The sequence below is a fragment of the Mustela lutreola genome, chromosome 7 (assembly GCF_030435805.1).
Source record: "Mustela lutreola isolate mMusLut2 chromosome 7, mMusLut2.pri, whole genome shotgun sequence".
Taxonomy (NCBI): Eukaryota; Metazoa; Chordata; class Mammalia; order Carnivora; family Mustelidae; genus Mustela; species Mustela lutreola.
The window spans coordinates 51,465,036-51,489,471 of NC_081296.1; the positions used below are offsets into that span (position 1 = coordinate 51,465,036).

General features: G+C 38.4%; 1 protein-coding gene across 7 annotated transcripts in view; it reads left to right on the top strand.

Moving 5' to 3' along the window:
- The first annotated feature begins 263 nt into the window (after positions 1-263).
- TRIP4 (thyroid hormone receptor interactor 4) overlaps positions 264-24,436 on the top strand; it is a 66,617-nt gene continuing 42,444 nt past the window's right edge. Inside the window, exons 1-6 of one of the 7 annotated variants that reach the window (XM_059180766.1) lie at positions 264-436; positions 4,772-4,941; positions 6,059-6,192; positions 18,282-18,494; positions 20,682-20,760; positions 22,952-23,081. In XM_059180766.1, the coding sequence (XP_059036749.1) occupies positions 336-436; positions 4,772-4,941; positions 6,059-6,192; positions 18,282-18,494; positions 20,682-20,760; positions 22,952-23,081 (827 nt within the window). In that variant the 5' untranslated portion in view covers positions 264-335. The other 6 variants (XR_009355417.1, XM_059180761.1, XM_059180765.1 and 3 more) reach the window with 6 other exon arrangements.

Below are 24,436 nucleotides of genomic sequence, written 5' to 3' on the forward strand. Positions count from 1 at the left end.
GGCTGGCCTCTCATTTTAACAGTTGTATCTTTTCCTCGACTGTAGTTGTTATAGGTATTTATACTATCTTCTCAGCGAATTCTCGATTCTCAAGCCCTGCATCTAAGGATGCACAAAAATCACCCGCAGAGGAGCTCTGGTACCAGTATAAACAATGTCCGGAAGCGGGAAAGAAAAGGCAGTAGGGGTGGGAGGGATCTGTGCTGGGGGTGGAGCCACTGGGAGGGGCCGAGCACGCTGGCGGAACTCGCGCGACCGAAGTCGGTGTTGCGAAGGGGACTAGTCCGGCGCAGGACGTGGGGCTGTTGGAGCCCAGCTGGTTCCGGCTGGGAAAAATGGCGGTAGCTGGGGCGGCGTCCCGGGAGCAGCTAGTGGGCTGGTGCACCCAGCAATTGCGGAAAACTTTCGGCCTGGATGTCAGCGAGGAGATCATGCAGTGAGACCGGTTCGGGTCCCAGGCGGGAAGCAGCTCTGGGATGTGCACTGAGCGAAAGGGTGAAGCGGGGAGGACTAAAAAGTTGATGAGAATGAAGAAATAGGATAAAAGGGCTGTTATCTGTCTCTAGGCGTCGACTTTTGACCTCCGACTTTACAGTTTAGCTTATGGATTACTGTGTCACGCTACCCAGTCGGCCAGTGGGGCCTTTTTTTCTTAGGAAAAGGCCAAATCCCTGATAATTAAGTCTTTAAGACTGTCCCCGGAGCCAGTTTCCTTATAAATTCTGGAGATAATGGGCAAGCCAAATTGTTTTCCCAGAAATCCTTGCTCTGAGCATTTTAGTTTGCCCGATATGGGTGTGTCAAATAGGACCTGGACTTTAAATTGAAGCTTCGGTGGTTAAGGTGTAAATAACTTTTTTGACTGAGGAGTCCCAGGTTCTGTTTTCTGTTGTTATTTACCCGTTTTGGAACCTTGGACATTTTAATTTCCCTCTCTATACCTTTGTTTCCGCGTCTATAAAATGAATAATTAGCAGAGCTTATATTTCATATTTTATAATTCTTGTGAAGTGGAGATGGTGACATAATTTACTATTTGCTTTCGATTGATTTGTCATTTTTGTTGCACTACATAACTGGTGCTGGGGCAACAAAGACGACTGAGACCTTTGGGTTCTGTTTGGTTGATGAGCAGGGGAAACACAAGGTGTTGTGGGAGCACGAAGTAAAGGACTCCCGTTAAGATTTTAGAAACTTGAAAGGTTTTACTTCAAGGCATGACTTTAGCCTGAGAGCTAAAGGGTGGGTAGGTGGAAGTGCAGTGTTCCGGCGAGGTAAAGACTTCTACAAAAACTGGACTCGATCCAAGAACCTGAAAGTGTTTCTTGATTTGATTCCTTGTTCATAGATGATGAAACCTTTATTGCGATTTCTGGGGCTTTTATAGGAAATGAGTTTCTGATTTGGGAGAAAACAGTTGGCAGGGAGAGAATTAAGAAGGGCTGCTTTAAAGGTTTTTGTTTTAAAAACTGGAACGAACAACTAGGGGGAAAAAAACCCCTGCCAAATGGAATGGCTTATCTTTATCCTTGTTTGAAGGCAAGATCAGTTTAAGTAGTTTTCAAACATTTTTTTAAAGCAGTGGATGCTGTCAAATGAGGTAATGAGACTTTGAAATACACCAAATGGCAAAAAAAAGTCACTTGGTGAACACAAAACAAAACATAAAGATTGAGGCTATTTTTGATGGGTCAACAAGGCAATATGGTTAGATGCAGTCTTCTCAGTCTCAGTGTTCATTTGTATCTTGTCTGCTTACATAGTATGAAGAAAATTCTAATTTTCTTTTTTTTTTTTTAAAGATTTTATTTATTTATTTGACAGAGAGAAATCACAAGTAGATGGAGAGGCAGGCAGAGAGAGAGAGAGAGAGGGAAGCAGGCTCCCTGCCGAGCAGAGAGCCCAATGCGGGACTGGATCCCAGGACCCTGAGATCATGACCTGAGCCGAAGGCAGCGGCTTAACCCACTGAGCCACCCAGGCGCCCAGAAAATTCTAATTTTCATTGATTGTGGTTTAACAGCTCATTTTGAAGCCTTAGCTTTTTTTTTCAATTAAACTTAATCTACACCCTTTAAAGAACAATAATCAGAAGTTTAAATTTTATAGTTGGAAGCACTAAGTATGGGTAAATACCTGCTTGCTTTTTTTTAAACTCATAAATAAGTTCTACAAGAATTGTTCAAAACAAAACAAAAAAAGCACTGAAACTACCTATAGCATAATTCTATTTGAACTCATTTGATTTATTAGGTTTTTACTAGTTATTGCTCAACAGGCTATGATGCCATGATCAAAGCATTTTTGTGTAAATTTGCTGTGCTTTGCGTAGTATTTAATTGAAAATTAGTACTATGATAGTGTGCTAACTTGAAAAACTTGGCATGAGTGACCTTTTTACAAAGAACACAGAAGTACTATCTTCCTAATCAGTGATACATTTATGGAACATTAAGATTTGTACACAGGATTAGCAAAATAAACTTCGCTCTACGATCTGCCTTAGCTCATGTTTTGGATGACCCTATTTTGATAAGATTTTGTATATAACACTGTATGCTGTTCCTTTTTATACTTTGTTAAATAATTAAAATATCATTTATTCAAATGTTCTGGAACTCTTTAAATACTTCCCTACTGATTTGAATACTCCACAGTTAAATGATCCCCTGAGGTTCCTTGCAGTTCCTTCTATGAGAGCTTGGTAGCAATTAATATTTTGATGGGGGCTGCTAAGTTTGGGGGTCAAGTTAATTAAACTGTAAAAGTCCTGAAAAACAATTGTGTCTTTTTAATATACAATGGACTAGAAGATGCGCTTAATGGGGCCCAAAGGCACAGGTTTATTTACCTATCGATCATAACTCTGCAAATGTACCATCACATTAGGAAAAAAACCAAGTACATGTGTACTAGTGATGGTACAATCACGTGATTTTATTTTAATTTAAAGGAATATAGCATTAGTATAATTTTTCTTGTATCCAATACAAGTGTATCTGAATTAATGTTCATTCAGATCTTATAATGCTTTCATAGTCTGATATGTTAATTTACAAATTATTTTTTCAATTCTTTCTTACCTTGGTGTAACATAATTACTGTAGAAACCTAAAAAAGAAAATCAGAGATAGAGGAGGAAACTAAAATTTCCGTAATACCACAACCCAGAGGTAATCATTGTTTCTCTCTTAGTGTTTTTCTTTTTTTTTTTTAAATTTATTTATTTATTTGTCAGAGAGAGAGAGAGCGAGAGCGAGCACAGGCAGACAGAGTGGAAGGCAGAGTCAGAGGGAGAAGCAGGCTCCCTGCGGAGCACGGAGCCCGATGTGGGACTCGATCCCAGGACGCTGGGATCATGACCTGAGCTGAAGGCAGCTGCTTAACCAACTGAGCCACCCAGGCGCCCCTCTTAGTGTTTTTCTTATGCATATTGTAATCTATTTTCAAACATATTCATCTTAGAGGAAAAAATAAACTCTCTTTAATCATATCACTCAGTGCTAATTATTTTAGTGTATAACCTTCTGGCCTTTTTTCTACACATAAGTGTATGGATATACACATTTCTTTTAGTAATTGATATTGCTATAATATGCTCTACATTCTATCCTGTTATTTCACTTAACATTATATGAAAGCATTTTTATCAGGTCAATAATAATTAATCATAAATTTTGATTATTTTTAAGGCACTTTAAATATATTGGCCTGTCAATTTTTAGGAAAGTTATACTGACTTGAACTGTTAGCCCATTTCACTTCAAGGAACCCTTTATAACATTTTCTTAAAATAGATCTGCTTATTCTAATGTGATGCTAATCTTTTTATAATTTTTTTAAAAGATTTTATTTTCTTTGAAGTAATCTCTATGCCCAACATGGAGCTTGAACTCAACCCGGGAATCAAGAGTCACATGCTCTACCAACTGAGCCAGACTGCTGCCCTGATTTATAATTTATGAGAAATTTTTTTAATGATTTTATTTATTTGACAGAGAGAGAGAAAGAGAATGTAAACAGGGTGAGTGGGAGAGAGAAGCAGGCTTCTTGCTGAGCAAGGAGCCTGATGTGGAGGTTAATCCCAGGACCTTGGGATCATGACCTGAGCCAAAGGCTGACACTTACTGATTGAGCCACCCAGCCGCCCCAGTTTTTGAGAATACTAATTCAATAACTGGTTAGATTGTCATTTATACTAATTTTTATTTTTTTAAAGATTTTATTTATTTATTTGACAGAGAGAAATCACAAGTAGATGGAGAGGCAGGCAGAGAGAGAGAGGGAAGCAGGCTCCCTGCTGAGCAGAGAGCCCGATGCGGGACTCGATCCCAGGACCCCGAGATCATGACCTGAGCCGAAGGCAGCAGCTTAACCCACTGAGCCACCCAGGCGCCCTATACTAATTTTTAGCAAAAAAGAAATTTTAGGTTTTGTAGTGTAAAGATTAAGTCTTTTGGATTCCAAGGAATATGAAATGACTGCAGATGTGTACTTAGAGAAAGTATTCCTATATTAAAGACAGCTCCACAGCCTATCTTCAAAACATTAATTCTAATCTTCTAACAAGATTATATGAAGTTTAGATTATGAGCTACTTGATTTTAGGGTTTTTGTCCTGATCAAACTTAAATCCCTAGCATTTAGCATAGAATTTGGCACAATCCACTCTAATGGATTAATAAATGGTTTGTAACTATTTCTGTTGTGATTATTGGGAGATACAGCATAAGCAGGTCTTGTTTCAACAACTTATATTTTTCTTCCTGAGGTATGTTTTGTCAATTGAGAGTGCTGAAGAGATACGAGAGTATGTTACTGACCTCCTTCAGGGAAATGAGGACAAAAAAGGTCAATTCATAGAGGAGCTTATAACCAAATGGCAAAAGAATGATCTGGAATTGAGTTCTGATGCTTTGCAACAGTCCTTCAAAAAAGATGGTAAGTTGGGGCGCCTGGGTTCCTCAGTGGGTTAAGCCTCTGCCTTCGGCTCAAGTCATAATCTCAGGGTCCTGGGATCGAGCCCCACATCAGGCTCTCTGCTCAGCAGGGAGCTTGCTTCCCTCTCTTTCTCTGCCTGCCTCTCTGCCTATGTGTGATCTCCACCTGTCAAATAAATAAGTAAAATCTTTAAAAAAAAAAAAAAGATGCTAAGTTAATATAATTGAGGGTTGAAATACTGGTAAATGGGCTGGTTTATAGGACCTGATATTTTCTGTCACCACTATTTCCTCACAGCTAACTTAAGCAGAATCATATGTATATATATTTTTAGTTCAATTCTACTCAAGTAATGAATATTGTTTTAGTTCAGACTTTTTGAACTTTGAAAATACCACAGAAATGCCTGTTTGCAGATAAAAATGTGGTTTCAGAATAGTTTGAAAGATTTATCCATGGATTAAAAAAACACTTTCCAGTTATGTGTATATCTGGATGAAAGTAAATGTTGGCCAATTATAGTATGAATAGGATTTAGAAGTAACTATTTAGTTAAAAGATACAAAAGATAAACACCAAACTAAATAATCTAAGTCATTATTATTATACAATCTGAAATATTAGATTTTAATTTACCATTTTAATCCTAGCCAGTAGTCTTTATCATCTACTATCTTGGAAATTGTGTTTTAAATTTGCGAGGAAAAACTAACGTAAGAAGCTACCTGATTTCATATCTTCACTTTATTTTTTTTGTAAAGATTTTATGTATTTGTTTGACAGAGAGATAGAGAGCACAGGTAGGCAGAATGGCAGGCAGAGAGAGTGGGACAAGCAGACTCTCTGTCAAGTGTGGAGCCCAATGCGGGGCTCAATCCCAGGACCCCGGAATCATGACTTGAGCCAAAGGCAGCCGCTTTAACGGACTGAGCCACCAAGTCACCCCCATATCTTCACTTTAAATATTAAGTGTCATCTTCTCTTTAGTGGATACTAGTTTACCAATGAATCCTGCTGTTATCAACCTATGTGCATGTATGTGTGTGTGTGTGTGTTTTATATATATATATATATATTTATTTATATTTATATGTTTGTTTGTTTTTCTCCTTTAAAGAAATGTCAGATGGTCAGAAATCAGGAGACCAGCTAAAGAGGAGCAGGCGGAAAGGAAGAAATAGACAGGAAGTTCCTGCATTTGCTGAACCTGACACAACCAGGGAGGTCAAAACACCTTTTGATTTGGCCAAGGTGAGTGCTTGAATGAATCTTTTTCTAGTTCTATGATAAAGGAGAGGTGACTGATACATTTCAGAGAGCAAAGTGTACAAACTGATCTAGAGTGGCAGTTCTTCAACAAATGCATGGATTTTATGGAGAGAAAGTGATGATGATATATTACTTTCTATATGGTAGCTATTTTGGCAGCCTAATTAAATAGTTATTATAAGGACACCTTGGTTAGAAATGATACTAAGAAAGATACATATAAATGGAAAATATTTATTTATTAACTTAAAAAAAGATTTTATTTATTTATTTGAGAGAGAGAGAGCACGCACAAGAAAAGGAAAGGGGGCAGAGGGAGAGAGGGATAAGCAGACTCCCCGAAGAGCAAGGAGCCTTGTGTGGGTGGGGCTCCATCCCGGGACCTGGAGACCATGACCTGAGCTGGAGGCAGATACTTACCTGACTGAGCCACCCAGGTGCCCCTAAAAGGAAAATATTTAATGAAGGTCACCAGGGCTTCAACTTCAACATTGTGTGTGTGTGTGTGTGTGTGTGTTTACTAAAAGAATGAACAGTTCTGTTATTTAAGAGTGTTCCTACTTTGTACCATCTATTACTGCTGCCACCATTATCATTTAGTTTTTAAAGTTTTTATGTATTTTATCATGACTCTCAAAATAGCCCTATGAGGTAAGCAGAAATATTTATAATCAAGGAAATTTGACAAACTAAATATCCCAATAAAAGGGAATAATTAATTATGCTAAGATGGAAGAGAGCTGACTAAAAAACTTTGAGTGTGATGACAGTGCAAAAAAAAATGCGGAAAAGTATTTGCAAAGTAATAAGTTAAAGGAAAAGAATAGAAATTTAAGCCTTTCATCAAGCAGAATAAAATAAGTAGACGCTTAATGACTGAGCCACCCAGATGCCCCGTAGATTGGTTTTAGCTTTCTGGGGGACAGTTTGGCACCATACATCAAGAACCATAGAAATGTTCATATCCTTTTGACTTACTAGTTTGATTCAAAAATCTAACATAAGAAGGTAATCAGAAATGCATGCAAAGGGATGCCAGGGTAACTTAGTTGGCTGAGCGACCAATTCTTGGTTTCCACTCAGGTTGTGATCCCAGGATCATGAGATTGAACCCCATGTCAGCCTCCACGGTTAGCAGGGACTTGACTTGGGTCTCTCTTTTTCTCCCTCTCTTCTGTCCCTCCCCACGGCACACTGTCCCTCTCTAAAATAAATAAATATATCTTAAAAAAAAAAAAAAGAAATGCTTGAAAATTTGAACGGACCTATTTACCAGTAAGAGAAAGATTAAATTAATTATGTTTCCCTCATTAGATAGAACATCATGCAACTAATAAAACTGTTCTCTAAAATATGTAATTTGGGAAAATACTCATAAAATATTGAGTGAAAAATGCATGAATAAAATATATATATTTGATTTTTTGTGTTTGAAAATTACTTATTCTATATACACACAGATATACTTTCACACACACACACACACACAAACCTCAGAAGGCTAAAAGGCAAATTTTAAAACTGGTGTTTCTTCAAGTAATGTGACAGTAAGTGTTTTAATTTTTCTTTTCTATACTCTTGTATTTTCTATTTTTTATTTTTACAATGAACAAGAATAGTTTTTCTAAAAAATTAGCTTTATTGAGGTGTAATTGTCATACATATGTAATTGCACATACTTAAGATGTACAATTGGTAAGTTTTTTTTTACCATCTTAACCAATTTTTAAATATATAGGTTAATAGTATTAAAAGTATTTGCATATTATTGTACAATAGATCTCCAGAACATTTTCACCTTGCAAAGCTGAAACTCTGTACCCATTAAATAGCTCCCCATTTTCTCCTTCTTCCAGTCCCTGTCAACCACCATTCTACTTTCTGTTTCTATGAATTTGACTGCTTTACAACTAAGTAGAATAAAACACTATTTTTCTTTTTGTGCCTGGCTTATTTCACATAGCATAGTGTTCTTTTTTTTTTTTTTTTTTAAGATTTTATTTATTTATTTGAGAGAGAGACAGTGAGAGAGAACATGAGTGAGGAGAAGGTCAGAGGGAGAAGCAGACTCCCCATGGAGCTGGGAGCCCGATGTGGGACTCGATCCCGGGACTCCAGGATCATGACCTGAGCCGAAGGCAGTTGTCCAACCAACTGAACCACTCAGGCGCCCCTTATAGCATAGTGTTCTTAAGGCTCATTTATGTTGTAGCATATGTCAAAATTTCCTTCTCTTTTAAGGCTAAATAGTATTCCGTTTTATGTGTATACCACATTTTGTTTATCCATTCATCTCTCAATGTACATTTGAATTGCTTTCTCTTTTTGGCTGTTGTGAATAGTGCTGCTCTGAACATCAGTGTGCAATTATCTCTTCAGGACCCTACTTTTAATCCTTTTGGATGTATACTCAGAAGTGGGGTTGCTGGATCATATGGTAGTTCATAAATAGGCTTTTTTAGGTAGAAAAAAACCCAGAAAGAATAATGACTAATATAATGAAGACCCGTGTGCTTACCACCCGGGTACCCCTGCATTGGACATTCTTATACATATTTCCTTCAGGTACACTTGAGAGTTTCTTTTTTTTTTTTTTTTTTTTTTTTTTAAAGATTTTATTTATTTATCAGAGAGAGAGAAGGGGAGAGAGCGAGCACAGGCAGACAGAATGGCAGGCAGAGGCAGAGGGAGAAGCAGGCTCCCCGCTGAGCAAGGAGCCCGATGTGGGACTCGATCCCAGGACGCTGGGATCATGACCTGAGCCGAAGGCAGCTGCTTAACCAACTGAGCCACCCAGGCGTCCCCACTTGAGAGTTTCTTTAGGATGTATTTACTTGTTATTTGAATTGCTGGGTTATAGACTTTCTTAGTTTTTCTTTTACTGAAACTAAAAATTAATTTCTAAAGTAATTGTACCAATTTTTACCTCCTTCCATCAAGGTAAGTGATTTCTCTTTTCTTCTTCTTTGCCAATTTATAATGTGAAGCCTTTAAAGTTTTGCCCTTTAAAAAAATTATTATTTTGTTTTTATTTTTTATTTATTTTATTTAACTTAAAAAAAAATGATCTCTACACCAATGGGGGGTTTGAATTTATAATCCTAAAATCAAGAGTCGCATGCTCTAGACTGAGACAGCCAGACGTCCCAAGTTTTGCCTATTTTAAGTGTAAGAAATGGTATTTCATTTTACTTTGCATACACATGAATTCTAAATTGAGAGTGTGTCATTTTGGAGAGTTTGTTGACTTGTTTTTGGTTTCCATTTTTTTAGCCTTTTGGGTTATTATGACCTTCTTCATATTTTTTTTTAAGATTATTTATTTATTTATTTGACAGAGAGAGAGACAGCAAGAGAGGGAATACAAGCAGGGGGAGTGGGAGAGGGAGAAGCAGGCTTCCCGTTGAGCAAGGAGACTGATGTGGGGCACAATCCCAGGACCCTGAGATTGTGACCTCAGCCAAAGGTAGACACTTAATGACTAAGCCACCCAGGTGCCCCTACTTCTTCATATTCTTTATCTGCTTTTCTGCTGAGTTGAAAGTCTTTTTCATGGGACGCCTGGGTGGCTCAGTTGGTTAGATGACTGCCTTCGGCTCAGGTCATGATCCCAGAATCCCGGGATCGAGTCCCGCATCAGGCGCCCAGCTCCATGGGGAGTCTGCTTCTCCCTCTGACTTTCTCCTCACTCATGCTCTTTCTCACTGTCTCTCTCAAATAAATAAATTTTTTTAAAAAGATTTTATTTATTTATTTGAGAGAGAGAGCATGAGAGACCAAGAGCACGAGAGTGGGGAGGGTAGGAGGGAGAAGCAGACTCCCCACTGAGCAGGGTACCCAATGCAGGGCTCCATCCTGGGACTCCAGGATCATGACCTAAGCTGAAAGCAATTGCTTAACCAACTGAGCCACCCATGTGCCCAGGAATTTTCAATTTTAATGTAGTTATATGTATTGATCTTTTTCTTTGTTTTATGCTTTTTATAGCTTACTTAAGCCTTATGGCATTTTTCCCATTCCAAAGTAAAAAAATATATTTTTCTAAATTTTCCTCTAATAGTTTAAATGTTACAGTTTTCACATTTAGGTTTATAATTCATCTGAACATTATTTTGAGTGATTTTTCTGTTACTCTTATCAGTGAAATTACTTGTTTTTAAAGTAGAAGATGTATTACATCGATATGTGTGAATGTATATTTTACAAGTGGTGACTGCAAGTACATAGAATCTTAAGGGGGTAAAAGTATAATGGGAACGTAAAGAGAATATTTTCTGGCCAGAGTGATCAAATCACAGATAACATTTTTTTTTCTTTTACGTGAGCTCCATATCCAACCTGGGGCTTGAACTCTTTACCCTAAGACCAAGAGTCACATGCTCCATTGAGCCAGCCAGCTGCCTCAAATAATGGAAATAAATTTTAAACCCTTATTTCATTTTTTTAAGAATAATTGTGGGGGCATCTGGGTGGCTCACTTGGTGGAGCCTCTGACTCTTGGTTTTGTCTCAGGTTATGATCTCTGTATGTGAGATTGAACCTCGAGTTGGGCTTTGTGCTCAGCACTGAATCTGCTTCAGTTTCTCTCTCTCTGCCCCTCTCCCAGCTCCTGTGCATGTGTGCTCTTGCACGTGCACTCTCTTCTCTTTAAAATAAATCTCTAAATATAAGTAAAATAATCATTAATAATAACATAAAATACAACAATGGAATTTTTTAAAGGTTTATTTATTTACTTTAGAGAGGAGAGTGGGGCTTAGGGGGAGTGGCAGAGGGAGAGAGTATGAGGCTGATGCAGAACTCAGTCTCACAACCCTGAGGTCATGATCTGAGCAGAAATCAAGGGTTGGTTGCTTAATTGACTGAGCCACCCAGATAACCCCAATAATAACTTTAATAAATTTTAGCATCCAGTAGAGAAAGTTGTTGAAAACAACATGAGAACTATTATCTATGTTTTCTCCTTTGAGTCAATTTCCTAAGGATAATTTTTCAGAACTTCCAGTTTAGTTTTTAAATACTTTGAAGCTATTGATAAATATTTTAAAATTTAATATTCCAATTCTTTTTGATATTTCTTTTTTGTAATAATTTAAAGCTCTTTTTTAAAACTTTTTTTTTTTTTTTAAGATTTCATTTATTTATTTGACAGAGAGAGAGATCACAAGTAGGCAGAGAGGCAGGCAGAGAGAGACGGGGAAGCAGCCTCCCCGCTGAGCAGAAAGCTGGATGCAGGGCTCCATCCCAGGGTCCTGAGACCATGACCTGAGCTGAAGGCAGAGGCCCAAACCCTGAGCTATCCAGGCACCCCTTTTTTGTAATAATTTAGTCTTTCATCCATCCAGTCCTATGTTGCTCTAATCTCTTTGGTCAACTCACTCATTTACCAATTCACATTAAAGCCACCATTAACTATGTAATATTGTGCTACAACCTAGTTTTTTAGTGCAGTAGATGCCAGTCTTAGCTTAACAGAGTATTTCACTGTTTTTAGTAATGGATCTTAATGAATAAAGTGCCTTGATGCTTGCTTGTTAAGTATGTTTCATGAGGGAAAATAAAAGCATGGTTCACTCTTAAGTTCCCAGGCTTGGGTAGGGAACTAATTAATATTGACTTAACACTTAATTTTATATCTCTTAATGCTTTAAGAGCAGCTTATCTTTCAACAACCTGTTTCCAAGTCTATATTTTGTTCTTAAGTATTTTCTACTCATTAAGCAAACTTGGAAAATGATTTTGAAAAAAATGGTTTATCCCCTACGTAGTAATTTCTTATTAGCACTGCAGTGTACACTGAATTAGTGAATACTGAACCATTACTTTTTTTTTTTTTTTTTTTTAAGATTTTGTTTAGTTGAGAGAGAGAGAGAGAGGGTAAGCATAGTAGGGGAGAGGCAGAGGGAGAGGGAGAAGCAAACTCCCCGATGAGCAGGGAGTGTGATTTGGCACTCGATCCCAGGATTCCAGGATCATGATATGAGCCAAAGGCTTGTATGCTTAACTGAGTGACCCACCCAGGTCCCCTGAACCATTACTCTTAGGGGAAATAAAGGGTTAGGTTTCTGTGAGCATCTGGTCACAACATTTCTATAAAACATTCAGTACTTAACCTTATTTTATATGTACTTCTGTTTATTTTTTTTAAAGATTTTATATATTTATTTGACAGACAGAGATTACAAGTAGGCAGAGAGGCAGGCAGAGAGAGGGAAGCAGGCTCTCCACTGAGCAGAGAGCCCGATGCGGGGCTTGATCCCAGGACCCTGAGATCATGACCTGAGCCGAAGGCGGAAGCTTTAATCCACTGAGCCACCCAGGCGCCCCAGTACTTCTGTTTAAAGACACTTTATTTTTTAAAGATTTTATTTATTTATTTAACAGAAACACAGCGAGAAGGGAATGGGAAAGGGAGAAGCAGGCTTCCTGCTGAGCAGGGAGCCCGATGTAGGACTCTATCCCAGGACCCTGGGATCATGACCTGAGCTAAAGGTAGATGCTTAATGACTGAGCCCCCTAGGCACCCTAAAGACACTTTATTTAATATGCATTACTGATTTATTAACATGAACTCACAGCCAACAGCACTATAACTTATGCCTGAAAAAATTTATCTAACACCTGTTTCCTATGTAAGGTACAACCTTCTTTTTTTTTTTTTTTTTTAAAGACTTTATTTATTTATTTGATAGAGAGAGAGAGAGATCAGTAGTGGCCAGGGAGGCAGGCAGAGAGAGAGGGGGAAGCAGGCTCCCTGCTGAGCAAGGAGCCCAGTGTGAGGCTTGATGCCAGGACCCTGGGATCATGACCTGAGCTGAAGGCAGAGGCTTAACCCACTGAGCCAACCAGGCACCCCATAGGTATAGCCTTCTTGAGCTTAGGAATACAGGCGACACTTAAGCACTATGCATAGGGCCATTTTAAATACCGAGGTCATGAACAAAAAGTGGACTAAGTAGGGGCACCTGGGTGGCTCAGTGGGTTAAGCTGCTGCCTTCAGCTCAGGTCATGATCCCAGGGTCCTGGGATCGAGTCCCACATCGGGCTCTCTGCTCGGCAGGGAGCCTGCTTCTTCCTCTCTCTCTTTCAGCCTGCCTCTCTGCCTACTTGTGATCTCTGTCTGTCAAATAAATAAATAAAATCTTTAAAAAAAAAAAAAAGTGGACTAAGTAGACTAAAAATAAGACTTTTGTTTACAGTATGAGAGCTGAAACGAGAAGGCAGATTACTGCCTTGGTTAGCCTTTTAGTGGGAGATCTATGCATTTGGAAGATCAGATTGTTTGCCACGCTGTGCATGTCCACAAATGATTGTGAAAGTACCTGGTGTATTGATTTGGGGGTTACAATTTATTTTTAGATATATTTTTATTTTTAAATATATTTACAATATTTTTAAATATATTTACAAAACTTATTTACAAATTTTAAATAAATTTTTAATAAAAAATAAAATTTTTTAAATAAAATTTTAAATATATTTACAAAATTTTAAAATATATTTATGGGGCGCCTGGGTGGCTCAGTGGGTTAAGCCGCTGCCTTCGGCTCGGGTCATGGTCTCAGGGTCCTGGGATCGATTCCCGCGTTGGGCTCTCTGCTCGGCAGGGAGCCTGCTTCCTTCTCTCTCTCTCTCTCTGCCTGCCTCTCAGTGTACTTGTAATTTCTCTCTGTCAAATAAATAAATCTTTAAAAAAATATATATATATATATATATTTATAATACATTTTAGTAAATGAACAAATTCATAGACCTGGAATCATAAAAAATGATCTTGTTGTGTACTTATAGTTCCACTTATGGACCTGTAGGTAAATGTGTCTTTAACTTCTATAGACAGTTCATTTGGTTATTCAGGAAATTGTATTGTGTCTACTATATGTCAAGAATAATAGCAGTAAACAAACCATATTAGGTTCCCATGCTCTCCTAGATTACATCTTAGTGGTTCAAAGGAAAGATAGAAAAGACAGTCAAGGGGCACCTGGGTGGCTCAGTTTGTTGAGTGTCTGCCTTCTCCTCAGGTCGTGATCATGGGATCCTGGGGTTGAGTCCTGTGTTGGGTTCCCTGCTCAGCGGGGATCCTGCTTCTCCCTCTGCTTGTGCTAGCTCTCTCCCTCTATGTAAAATGAATAAAATATTTATTTGTTTTTGAATAAAATCTTTTTTAAAAAGCCAATTTTTAAAAGTAATTATAGATTGTGAAAACTGCCATGAAAAAAGTACAAAGGGCAGTGTGATAGACAGTACATGATAGGAAGGGAGCTACTTTATATAGGACATTCAGGGAAAGCCTCTGATGGAGTAAAATTATAGCTAAGAACTGAACACTGAAAAGTATATGAAGAGATGGGCTAGGAACAGTTCAGATGGAGGGAATGACAAGTGCAAAGGGGAAGTGGAGACAGGTGTTCTGGGAACTAACAGCAGCCTGTGTGGCTGGCACATAGTGAACAGAGCAAGAGTGATATGTACATGAGGTTGGAGAGCACCTGGAGGCCATGTCTAAAACTTTATAGGGCATTATAAGTAGCTTGGATTTCTATTCTCAGCACAGTGGGAAGCCAGTAAATGGTTTTAAGCAGTGCGGTAATATGGTATGAATTTTCTTGCTTGTCTTATTCTTTCCTTCTCTACTGTATTTCTCAATGTATACTCATTTCCTGTATGTATATGAGAACTCATCAAAGCACGGCCTTCAAATACCTTATTTTAATGTTACTGGATAATTTAATGAGAGTCAAGTACAAGTTTCTGTTTAGAGATTTTAGTCTCCTCACCACCATCACTGACAGCCAAAGACATAATGGACTAGTTTAAAAAATGGCAGTGTGCTAGATTGGGTAAAATCTTTAGCACTTTCTTAGATTTTAATTTTTACCTAGATTGACTTAAATTATCCCTATATCTCAACTCTTGGCTTTGGGCATTAGGGCATGTCACCTTCCTTTATACTTAGCCAAGAATTTTTCTCTTCCTTGTAGTAATTTTCCCATCCATTAGAACTCTTAAGATTTTTCCTTTCTGGGGATGCCTGGGTGGCTTAGTCGGTTAAGCATCTGCCTTTGGCTCAGGTCATGATCCCAGTCCTAGGATCAAGTCCCACATCAGGCTCTCTGAAGCAGAGAGCCTGCTTCTGCCTGCCTCTGCCTGCCTCTGCCTGCCACTCCCCCAACTGTGCTCTTTCTGTCTCTTTCTCTGACAAATAAATAAAATCTTAAAAAAAAAAAAAAAAAGATTTTTCTTCCCTGAAAAGGGAAAGCAAGAGGCATCTATACAATTACGTGTCTGGATATTTAATATTAATATTTATGTCCTCCTACCCAAAAAAAATTTTTTTAAAGATTTTATTTATTTATTTGACAGAGAGAGAAATCACAAGTAGGCAGAGCAACAAGCAGAGAGGGGAAGCAGGCCCCCCGCCGAGCAGAGAGTGATGCAGGTCTCCATCCCAGGACCCTGGGATCATGACCCGAGCCGAAGGCAGAGGCTTAATCCACTGAGCCACCCAGGTGCCCCCTCCCACCCAAATTTATATGTTAAATGCTAGTGTGATTATATTAGGAAGTGAGGCCTTTAGGACATTCTTATGTCATGAACGTATAGCCCTCATGAATGGGATTAGTATTCTTTTTTTTTTTTAATATTTTTAAAAAATTTATTTGCCAGAGAGAGAAAGCACAAGCAGGGGGAGCAGCAGGCAGAGGGAGAAGCAGGCTCTCCACTGAGCAAGACTCCATTCTAGGGCCCTGAGATCATGACCTGAACTGAAGGTAGATGCTTAACCAATTGAGCCATCCAGGCATTCTTGGGATTTGTATTGTAAAAGAGATCCCACAGAACTCCCTAGTCCCTTTTATTGTGTCATGATAAAATGATCTAGAAGAAATCATTCCTTCGACCTGTAAGAGGGTCACCAACCATGCTGGCACTCTGATCTTAGACTTCTAGCCTTTAAAACTGTGAGAAATAAATTTCTATTGTTTATAAGCTACTCAGTCTGTGATATTTTATTATAGCAGCTTGAATGGACTAAGATAGAGGCTGATAAATATAGTTCTCTTTTTAAACTTTTTATTTTATAACATATATACGGAAGTGAACAGATGTATTTTCACAAACTGACCATTCCTCTATATCCAGAATAAAAATATTACTATTCCTCTAGAGGACCCCCATTTTGCCCCAAAATGACATCCCTCCCAAGGGAAAACACTTTCCTGACTTTCAACACCATGTTAGTTTTGCCTACTCATGAATTTTGTGTAAATGGAGCTAAATAGTGTGTACTCTTTAGTGTCTGGCTTCTTTGAAAGAATTATCCATATTGGGTGCCTGGATGGCTTAGTTGGTTAAGCAACTGCCTTTGGCTCAGGTCATGATCCTGGAGTCCGAGGATCGAGTCCCAAGTCGGGCTCCATGTCAGTGGAAGTCTGCCTCTTCCTCTGACCCTCTGCCCTCTCATGCTCTCTCTCTCACTCTCTCTCTCTCAAGTAAATAAATAAAATCTTAAAAAAAAATTATCCATATTGTTTTATATAGCTATACTTTTTAATTCTCATTCCTACAGAGGATTCTGTTAAATGAATACATCAATCTGTTGAACATTTGGATAATTTTCAATTCTAGTGCTGCAGTGAACATTCTCGTACATGTTTTTGGTGAACATTTTTGCACATTTCTGTTGCATGTATATCTGAGAACTGAATTGCTGGATCACAAGCTATACATATGTTCAGCTTTAGTAGGTAGCAGTGTATACTCCCCAACAGTGTATGAAAGCTTTAATTGTTCTTCCTGTATCCTTGCCAGCATTTTGTATTTTCTGTCTTTTTCAATTTAGCCATTCTGGTTGGTATTGCAGTTTGGTTTTTATTTTGCATTACCATGATGAGTAGCGAAGTCATTAAGCATCTTTTCATGTATCTTGTGACCAGTTGGATATTTTCTTTTATGAAGTTCCTGTTTAGATCTTTTGCCCATTTTTCTATTGTGTCATCTTTTTCTTATGGAGCTAATTTTTTTCTTCTTCTTTTTTTTTTTTGAAAGATTTATTTATTTAGAGAGAGAGCAAGTAAGGGTATGAGCAGGGGAAGGGGCAGAGGGAAAGGGGAGAGAGAGAATCTCAAGAAGACTCCGTGCTGTGCAATGAGCCCAGCTCGGGGCTCCATCTCACTTACTGAGATCATGACCGAAGCTGAAATCAAAAGTCAAATGCTTAACCAGCTGAGCCACCCACATACCCCTTTCTTGATTTTTCTTATTTTATTTTATTTTTTAAAAGATTTTATTTATTTATGTATTTGACAGAGAGGGGAAGATCACAAGTAGGCAGAGAGGCAGGCAGTGGTTGGGGGGAGCAGATTCCCTGCTGAGCAGAGAGCCTGATGCAGGACTCCATCCCAGGACTCTGAGATCATGACCTGAGCTGAAAGTAGAGGCTTAACCCACTGAGCCACCCAGGTGCTTGATTTTTCTTATTTTATTGATCATATTTAAAGATATTTGAGTATTATCTATTTTGAAGGGCATTTTTGTTTCTTATGATCTCTACTTTAGCTATGCTTAAATATGCCACATAAATAGCTTTTACTGCTACATTTGCTTTCTACCAGCTGTAATAGAGGATTGAAAGCTACTGGCAGGGGCACCTGGGTGGCTCAGTGGGTTAAAGCCTCTGCCTTCAGCTCAGGTCATGATCCCAGGATCCTGGGATCGAGCCCCGCATTGGGCTCTCTGCTTGGCAAAGAGCCTGTTTCCCTTCCTCTCTCTCTGCCTGCTTCTCTGCCTACTTGTGATCTCTGTCTGTCAAATAAATAAATAAAATCTTTAAAAAAAAGAAAGAAAGAAAGAAAGCTACTGGCAGAAAAAGCAAGGCATGTCAGCTAGTTTTTCTAGAATCTAACCTTTCTTCAGACCCTTGATGATAACCCTTAATTTGTATTTCTCCCATTCCTTTCCTTCTGTCATGGTTCCTAGGCAGTGTATAAGTTGTCATTGAACTGAACTGAGGTTTTTCTCTTCTTACCATTAATTATTTGATGTTATTTCTGATATCTTTGTATAATTAGGTACAAGAGAACAGCAACTCCTTAAAGAAGAAGACAAAGTTTGTCAGTTTATACACAAAAGAGGGACAGGACAGGCTTGCAGTCCTGATCCCTGGTCGCCATCCATGTGATTGCCTGGGCCAGAAGCATAAGCTGATCAATAACTGTCTGATCTGTGGGCGCATTGTCTGTGAACAGGAGGGCTCTGGCCCCTGCTTTTTCTGCGGTACCCTGGTAAATTGTTTTTTTGTATTTTATTTTACTGTCCTTTGGTTGAATATGTAGGGACATTCACACCCCTCGTAATTTCTCTTTTTCTTAGGAAATTTTTTCCCTCCAATGTTCAGTTAACTCTAGTAGCAGGAACTTAATTAGTCAAAAACCCAAGGTTATGTCTTAGTACTGAGGCCTATTAGTGAGAAGAGTTTTGAGTATATACATTGTTGACTCCAAGTCTTGTACTGTAACATAATTCTCAGGTTATTATAGCTTCTGTTTCCAGGATACCTCCTTTTCACCTTCATTGTCTGAGAGAATGACCTCAAGAATGTAGTAGTAACTATCTTACAAACACCCTAATGAGTTTGTCTAGAAAACTTATTCTGCCAGTTGATCAGGCTGGCAGAAGCAGTTGCTTTAGTATCAGTGACGACATCCATTTTATATTGCTTTGTTTTTTCTTCTCTGATGGGTCCTTTAATTGTTCAGTATACTCAAAAAATAAGCTGATAGTGAATTGCCTAAAAAATGTAGTGTCTTCCATCAAAAATATTCATAAGACAAAAATTCATAAAACAGCAGTAAATATCTTCTTATATGGGGTTTTCTCTAGAGAAATGCCCTATAGCTGCTGGCAGAAACTTCGTGTGCAACTGAGGCAACTTACAGCCAATTTCACTGTTTTCCGCTAGATCCCTTGCGCCCTTCAATTCAAGACATGGAGCAATGTAAAGCAAATTGGCCGTGAAGTCTTGCAGCTTTATAAATTCAGTATGAAATTGTTTTTAGTTTAGTTTAGTTTAGTTTTGTTTTTTAAGGATTTTATTTATTTATTTGACAGACAGAGATCACAACTAGGCAGAGAGGCAGGCAGAGAGAGAGAGGGAAGCAGGCTTCCCGCTGAGCAGAGAGCCCGATGCGGGTCGATCCCAGGACCCTGAGATCATGACCTGAGCCGAAGGCAGAGGCTTAACCCACTGAGCCACCCAGGTGCCCCTGAAATTGTTTTTAAATAACTCTTTTTTTGCCTCCCTTCTTATCGTTGCAGTGATTTTATAATAAACAGAACTTTTTCTTTGCTTAATATATTCATTATTTTATAAGTAGGTAATATTCAAAGACAAAGAAATGAAATATATACATTATAAAAGTGTAAAAATTAGACTAGTTTTTATTGGTAGCACTGTAATTTGCTTTTTCTGGTTCTTTCTTTCTTTCTTTTTTTTTTTTTTAAGATTTTATTTATTTATTTGACAGAGAGAGATACAGCCAGAGAGGGAACACAAGCAAGGGGAGTGGGAGAGGGAGAAGCAGGCTTCCCTCCAGGCAGGGAGCCTGCCCAATGCAGCGTTCAATCCCAGGACTCTGGGATGGTGACCTGAGCTGAAGGCATGCTTAACAACTGAGCCACCCACCCAGGTGCCTCTTTCTGGTTCTTTCTAATAAGACATCTACTTATCTTCTTTCATAAGACTTGGATTTTATGATCAGAACTGGAAGTCTTTTAAAAAAAAGTCTTACGGGGCGCCTGGGTGGCTTAGTGGGTTAAGCCTCTGCCTTTGGCTCAGGGTCCTGGGATCGAGTCCCACGTTGGGCTCTCTGCTTGGCGGGGAGCCTGCTTCTCCCTCTTTCTCTGCCTGCCTCTTTGCCTACTTATGATCTCTCTCTCTGTCAAATAAATTAATAAAATCTTTAAATTTATTTATTTATTTTTTTTAATTTTTAAGATTTTATTTATTTATCAGAGAGAGAGGGGGAGAGAGCGAGCACAGGCAGACAGAATGGGAGGCAGAGGCAGAGGGAGAAGCAGGCTCCTTGCCGAGCAAGGAGCCCGATTAAAATCTTTAAATTAAAAAAAAAAAAGTATTACATGTTTTTCCCCAACATTCTCAGTGATAGCAAATCTTTGTCCTTTGAAAGTATGTAAGATTTTTTTTTTTTCATTTTTAAACAAATCATTCAGGGGCACTTCCAGTGAGGTAAGTTTTTTCTGTTGTTCATAAAAGAAGGGAGAAGTGGAAAGAGACAAGGGCAAACTCATTTGGATATGTATATTTCTGGTGTGTTTGGATAACAAAACCAGCAACAGTCTCATTATTTTATTGCCATAACTAATGTGTAATTTGAGATTACATTTTAGGATATCAAGCAAACAAAATTAATGTAACCAGGATCATGTGTCTTGTTCTTATTACTTTATAGGTATGTACTCGTGAAGAACAGGATATTTTACAGCGTGACTCTAATAAGAGCCAGAAACTGCTGAAGAAGTTAATGTCAGGTAGGCAGCAATCTTTCCATTGGATCATGGTGGTAGTGGATACATTTTGTTGTATCTGATTGTTTCTTTCTTGTATCCTGGTATGCAAGATGCAGTTTATTCACTCATTTATTCTACAATCATTTTTTTCAAAATTATTAAAACCACCTAACATTGAGCAAAAAAACTACTACTAATAATATTGGATTATAACTCAAAGAATAGTGCTCGCTTCGGCAGCACATATACTAAAATTGGAACGATATAACTCAAAGAATAAAATTAATGTCTCAAATTAAATAAATAAGTTAATAAATGGGAGAGAAGAGATAGCTCTTTATTATAGAAGAATTCCAATTATTACCATGAATGAATGAGGGTTATAGAAAATCACCAATTAGAATACCACAGTAGTAGTAATTGCCATGGGCAAGATCCACTAATGGATACTAAAATTGTTGGATGAAAAGTTTAAGAATAGAAGATTTGCAAGGTCATGAAAAACCAGGAAAGGCTGAAGAATTATCACAAATTAGAGGACACTGAGGCGACATGACAGCTAACTGCAATGTGGGATTCTGAGTTTGATTCCAGAGTGGAAAATAACATTAATGGCAAAAACGTTGGCATCCAAATAAAGACTGTAATTTAGTTAATAGTATTGTACTAATGTTAATTTCTTTGGATAAATATACTATAGTTATGTAAGATAAGGTATTAACATTAAGGGAAGCTAACTGAAAATTACACAGAAGTCTACTTTTTTTTTCCAGCTCTTTTCTAAGTCTTCTATAGTTGTAAAACACATAATAAAAATAGTTCAGGACTGCGCACCTGGCTCATTCATTTGGTGGAACATGCGACTCTTGACCTCAGGGTTGTGAGTTTGAGCCCCATGTTGGGTGTAGAGATTACTTAAATTAAAAACTTTAAAAAATATGTATTTTTTTAATTTTGTAAAATTTTACCATACTTATTTATTTGTTTTATAGATTTTATTTATTTGAGAAAGAAAGAGCAGGAGTGGGTGGAGGGGCAAAGGAAGAGGGAGGAGCTGCATGTGGAGCTTGATCCCAGAACCCTGAGATCATGACTACAGTGGAAGACAGGTGCTTAAATGACTGAGCCACCTAAGGCGGCCCAAGATTTTATTTTTATTTTTATTTTTTTTTTAAAGATTTTATTTATTTATTTGACAGAGAGAAATCACAAGTAGAGAGGCAGGCAGAGAGAGAGAGAAGCAGACTCCCTGCCGAACAGAGAGCCCGATGCGGGACTCGATCCCAGGACCCTGAGATCATGACCTGAGCCGAAGGCAGCAGCTTAATCCACTGAGCCACCCAGGCGCCCCAAGATTTTATTTTTAAATTTACATCTATGCAGTTTTTGTTTTTGCTTTAGTTCTTTTTTTTTTTTAAAGATTTACTTATTTTAGAGAGAGCTCACACACACAAGCTGGGGATGGGAAGGACAGTGAGAGGGAGAGAGAATCTCAAGCAGACTCCCCCTTGAGCATGAAACCTAACACAGGGGCTTGATCCCAGTACCCTGAGATCATGACCTGAGCTGAAATCAAGAGTCAATCACTTTACTGACTAAGCCACTTAGGTTCCCCCATTTTTTTTTTAAATAAAGTTTGATTGATTGGTATTATAAAGTAGTGATTATAATGTATATAGAATTTTATGTTTTCCTTTTTCAATTAGTAGTTTATAATTAGTTTCTTTCTTTTTTCTTTTTTAAGATTTTATTTATTTGACTCAGAGAGAGAGAGATATATCACAAGTAGGCAGAGAAGGCAGGCAGAGAGAGAGCAGGTGGGGAAGCAGGCTCCCTGCTGAGCAGAGAGCCTGATTCCGGGCTCTGTCCCAGGACCCTGAGATCATGACCTGAGCTGAAGGCAGAGGCTCAAACCACTGAGCCACCCAGGTGCCCCTATAATGCATTTTTATATTGTGTAACAATTTGGTACCCTTAGTGATCCAAACTTCAGAAAGAGATCCTGTTATATACTGAGAACTGATTCGGTATCAAGCCATGCTTGATGCTTGATAAGTAAAGCTTGGCCTGTGTATTTGTTTTTCATTGCAGTTAAGACTGTCAGCCATCTGGAGCAGAGCCAGATCTTCTGATTCTTTGTTCTTTGCTGCCCAGTGATACAACTAATTTATATTATAGGCTGACACCGTTTGGTTTCCTTATTGAATTTCAGGGATGGAGAATTCTGGAAAAGTGGACATCTCTACCAAGGACCTTCTTCCTCATCAAGAATTGCGAATTAAGTCTGGTCTGGAGAAGGCTATTAAGCACAAAGACAAACTGTTAGAATTTGACAGAACTAGGTATGATATGGTTTGAATAACAAATCCTAAGCAATAGACTAGTCTATAAATTCTGGCCATTAGAACATTTATTCTGCCACTTGGTACCTTTCTAGGGTGGAGTATGAAAGATTCACAGTAAAAGAAGAGTTCTGCTGCATAACATGGCTTACATCTTGTTTTTGAATTCATGTTTGAATGAATTAGGCTTCCACCAAGAGGATCTTACCCTGTAACATTTTTTTTAATTTTTGGCAGATGCTGGTATACCCCCAGAAAGTTGATTTGGGTTGATAGAATTCCTCAGTTGTTCCGCTTGTAGCCAGTTGGCATATGTTATTACCCTGTGTAGTCTGCTGTAAGAAATTGCCTCTGGAAGAGTGTGGGTAGTGGCATATCATGGAAAGGCATGATTTACCCTTCCTTCCCTTTGATGCTTAATTTGTTTTCTGACTTAATGATCACTATATTAAAATGTCCCTAGGGCGCCTGGGTGGCTCAGTGGGTTAAGCCACTGCCTTCGGCTCAGGTCGTGATCTCAGAGTCCTGGGATCGAGTCCCACATTGGGCTCTCTGCTCAGCAGGGAGCCTGTTTCCTCCTCTCTCTCTCTCTCTGCCTGCCTCTCTGCCTACTTGTGATCTCTCTCTGTCAAATAAATAAATAAAATCTTTAAAAAAAAAAAAAAAGTCCCTAAATTGGCTTTTACACTCCTACACATTTGTCATTTAGCACATCAACTTTTGTTTAAGAGACAGTTTTATTGATTTGTTAATTCTGTTTTTTATTTCTTACACGTTTTTCTTCTTTTGAACAAAATATGTATTCAGAGCCAGTGGTAAAATTGTTTAAATTGGACTTATACACTCATTTTTCAAATGGCTGTGTGAGAATCTGTGAGGGTCCTTGGAGACCCCTGAATATTTTACTTATTGTACCTAAACTGGGAGTCTATTCTGGGCATTATAATCCTTTAGTTAGACACGCTTCCTCCTTCCAAACCATTTGCTGTAAATCTGAGATATATCTTGGAAAGCTATTTCTTAAGTAAGCCCATCACAAAGGTTTTTTTTGTTTGTTTTTTTCAAGATTTTATTTATTTATTTGACAGAGAGAGATCACATGTAGGCCGAAAGGCGGAGTGCGGGGGGGTGGTGGACCAGGCTCCCTGCTGAGCAGAGAGCCTGGTGTTGGACTGATCCAGGGCCCTGATATCATGACCTGAGCCAAAGGCAGAGGCTCAACCCACTGAGCCAGCCAGGTGCCCTCATTGCAAAGGTTTTTTAACTCATATTTACTCTTAATCCTTTAAATATCACTTCTGTCCCTACTCAATAAAATTTTATCATTAGAAATAGAATTGGCGGGACGCCTGGGT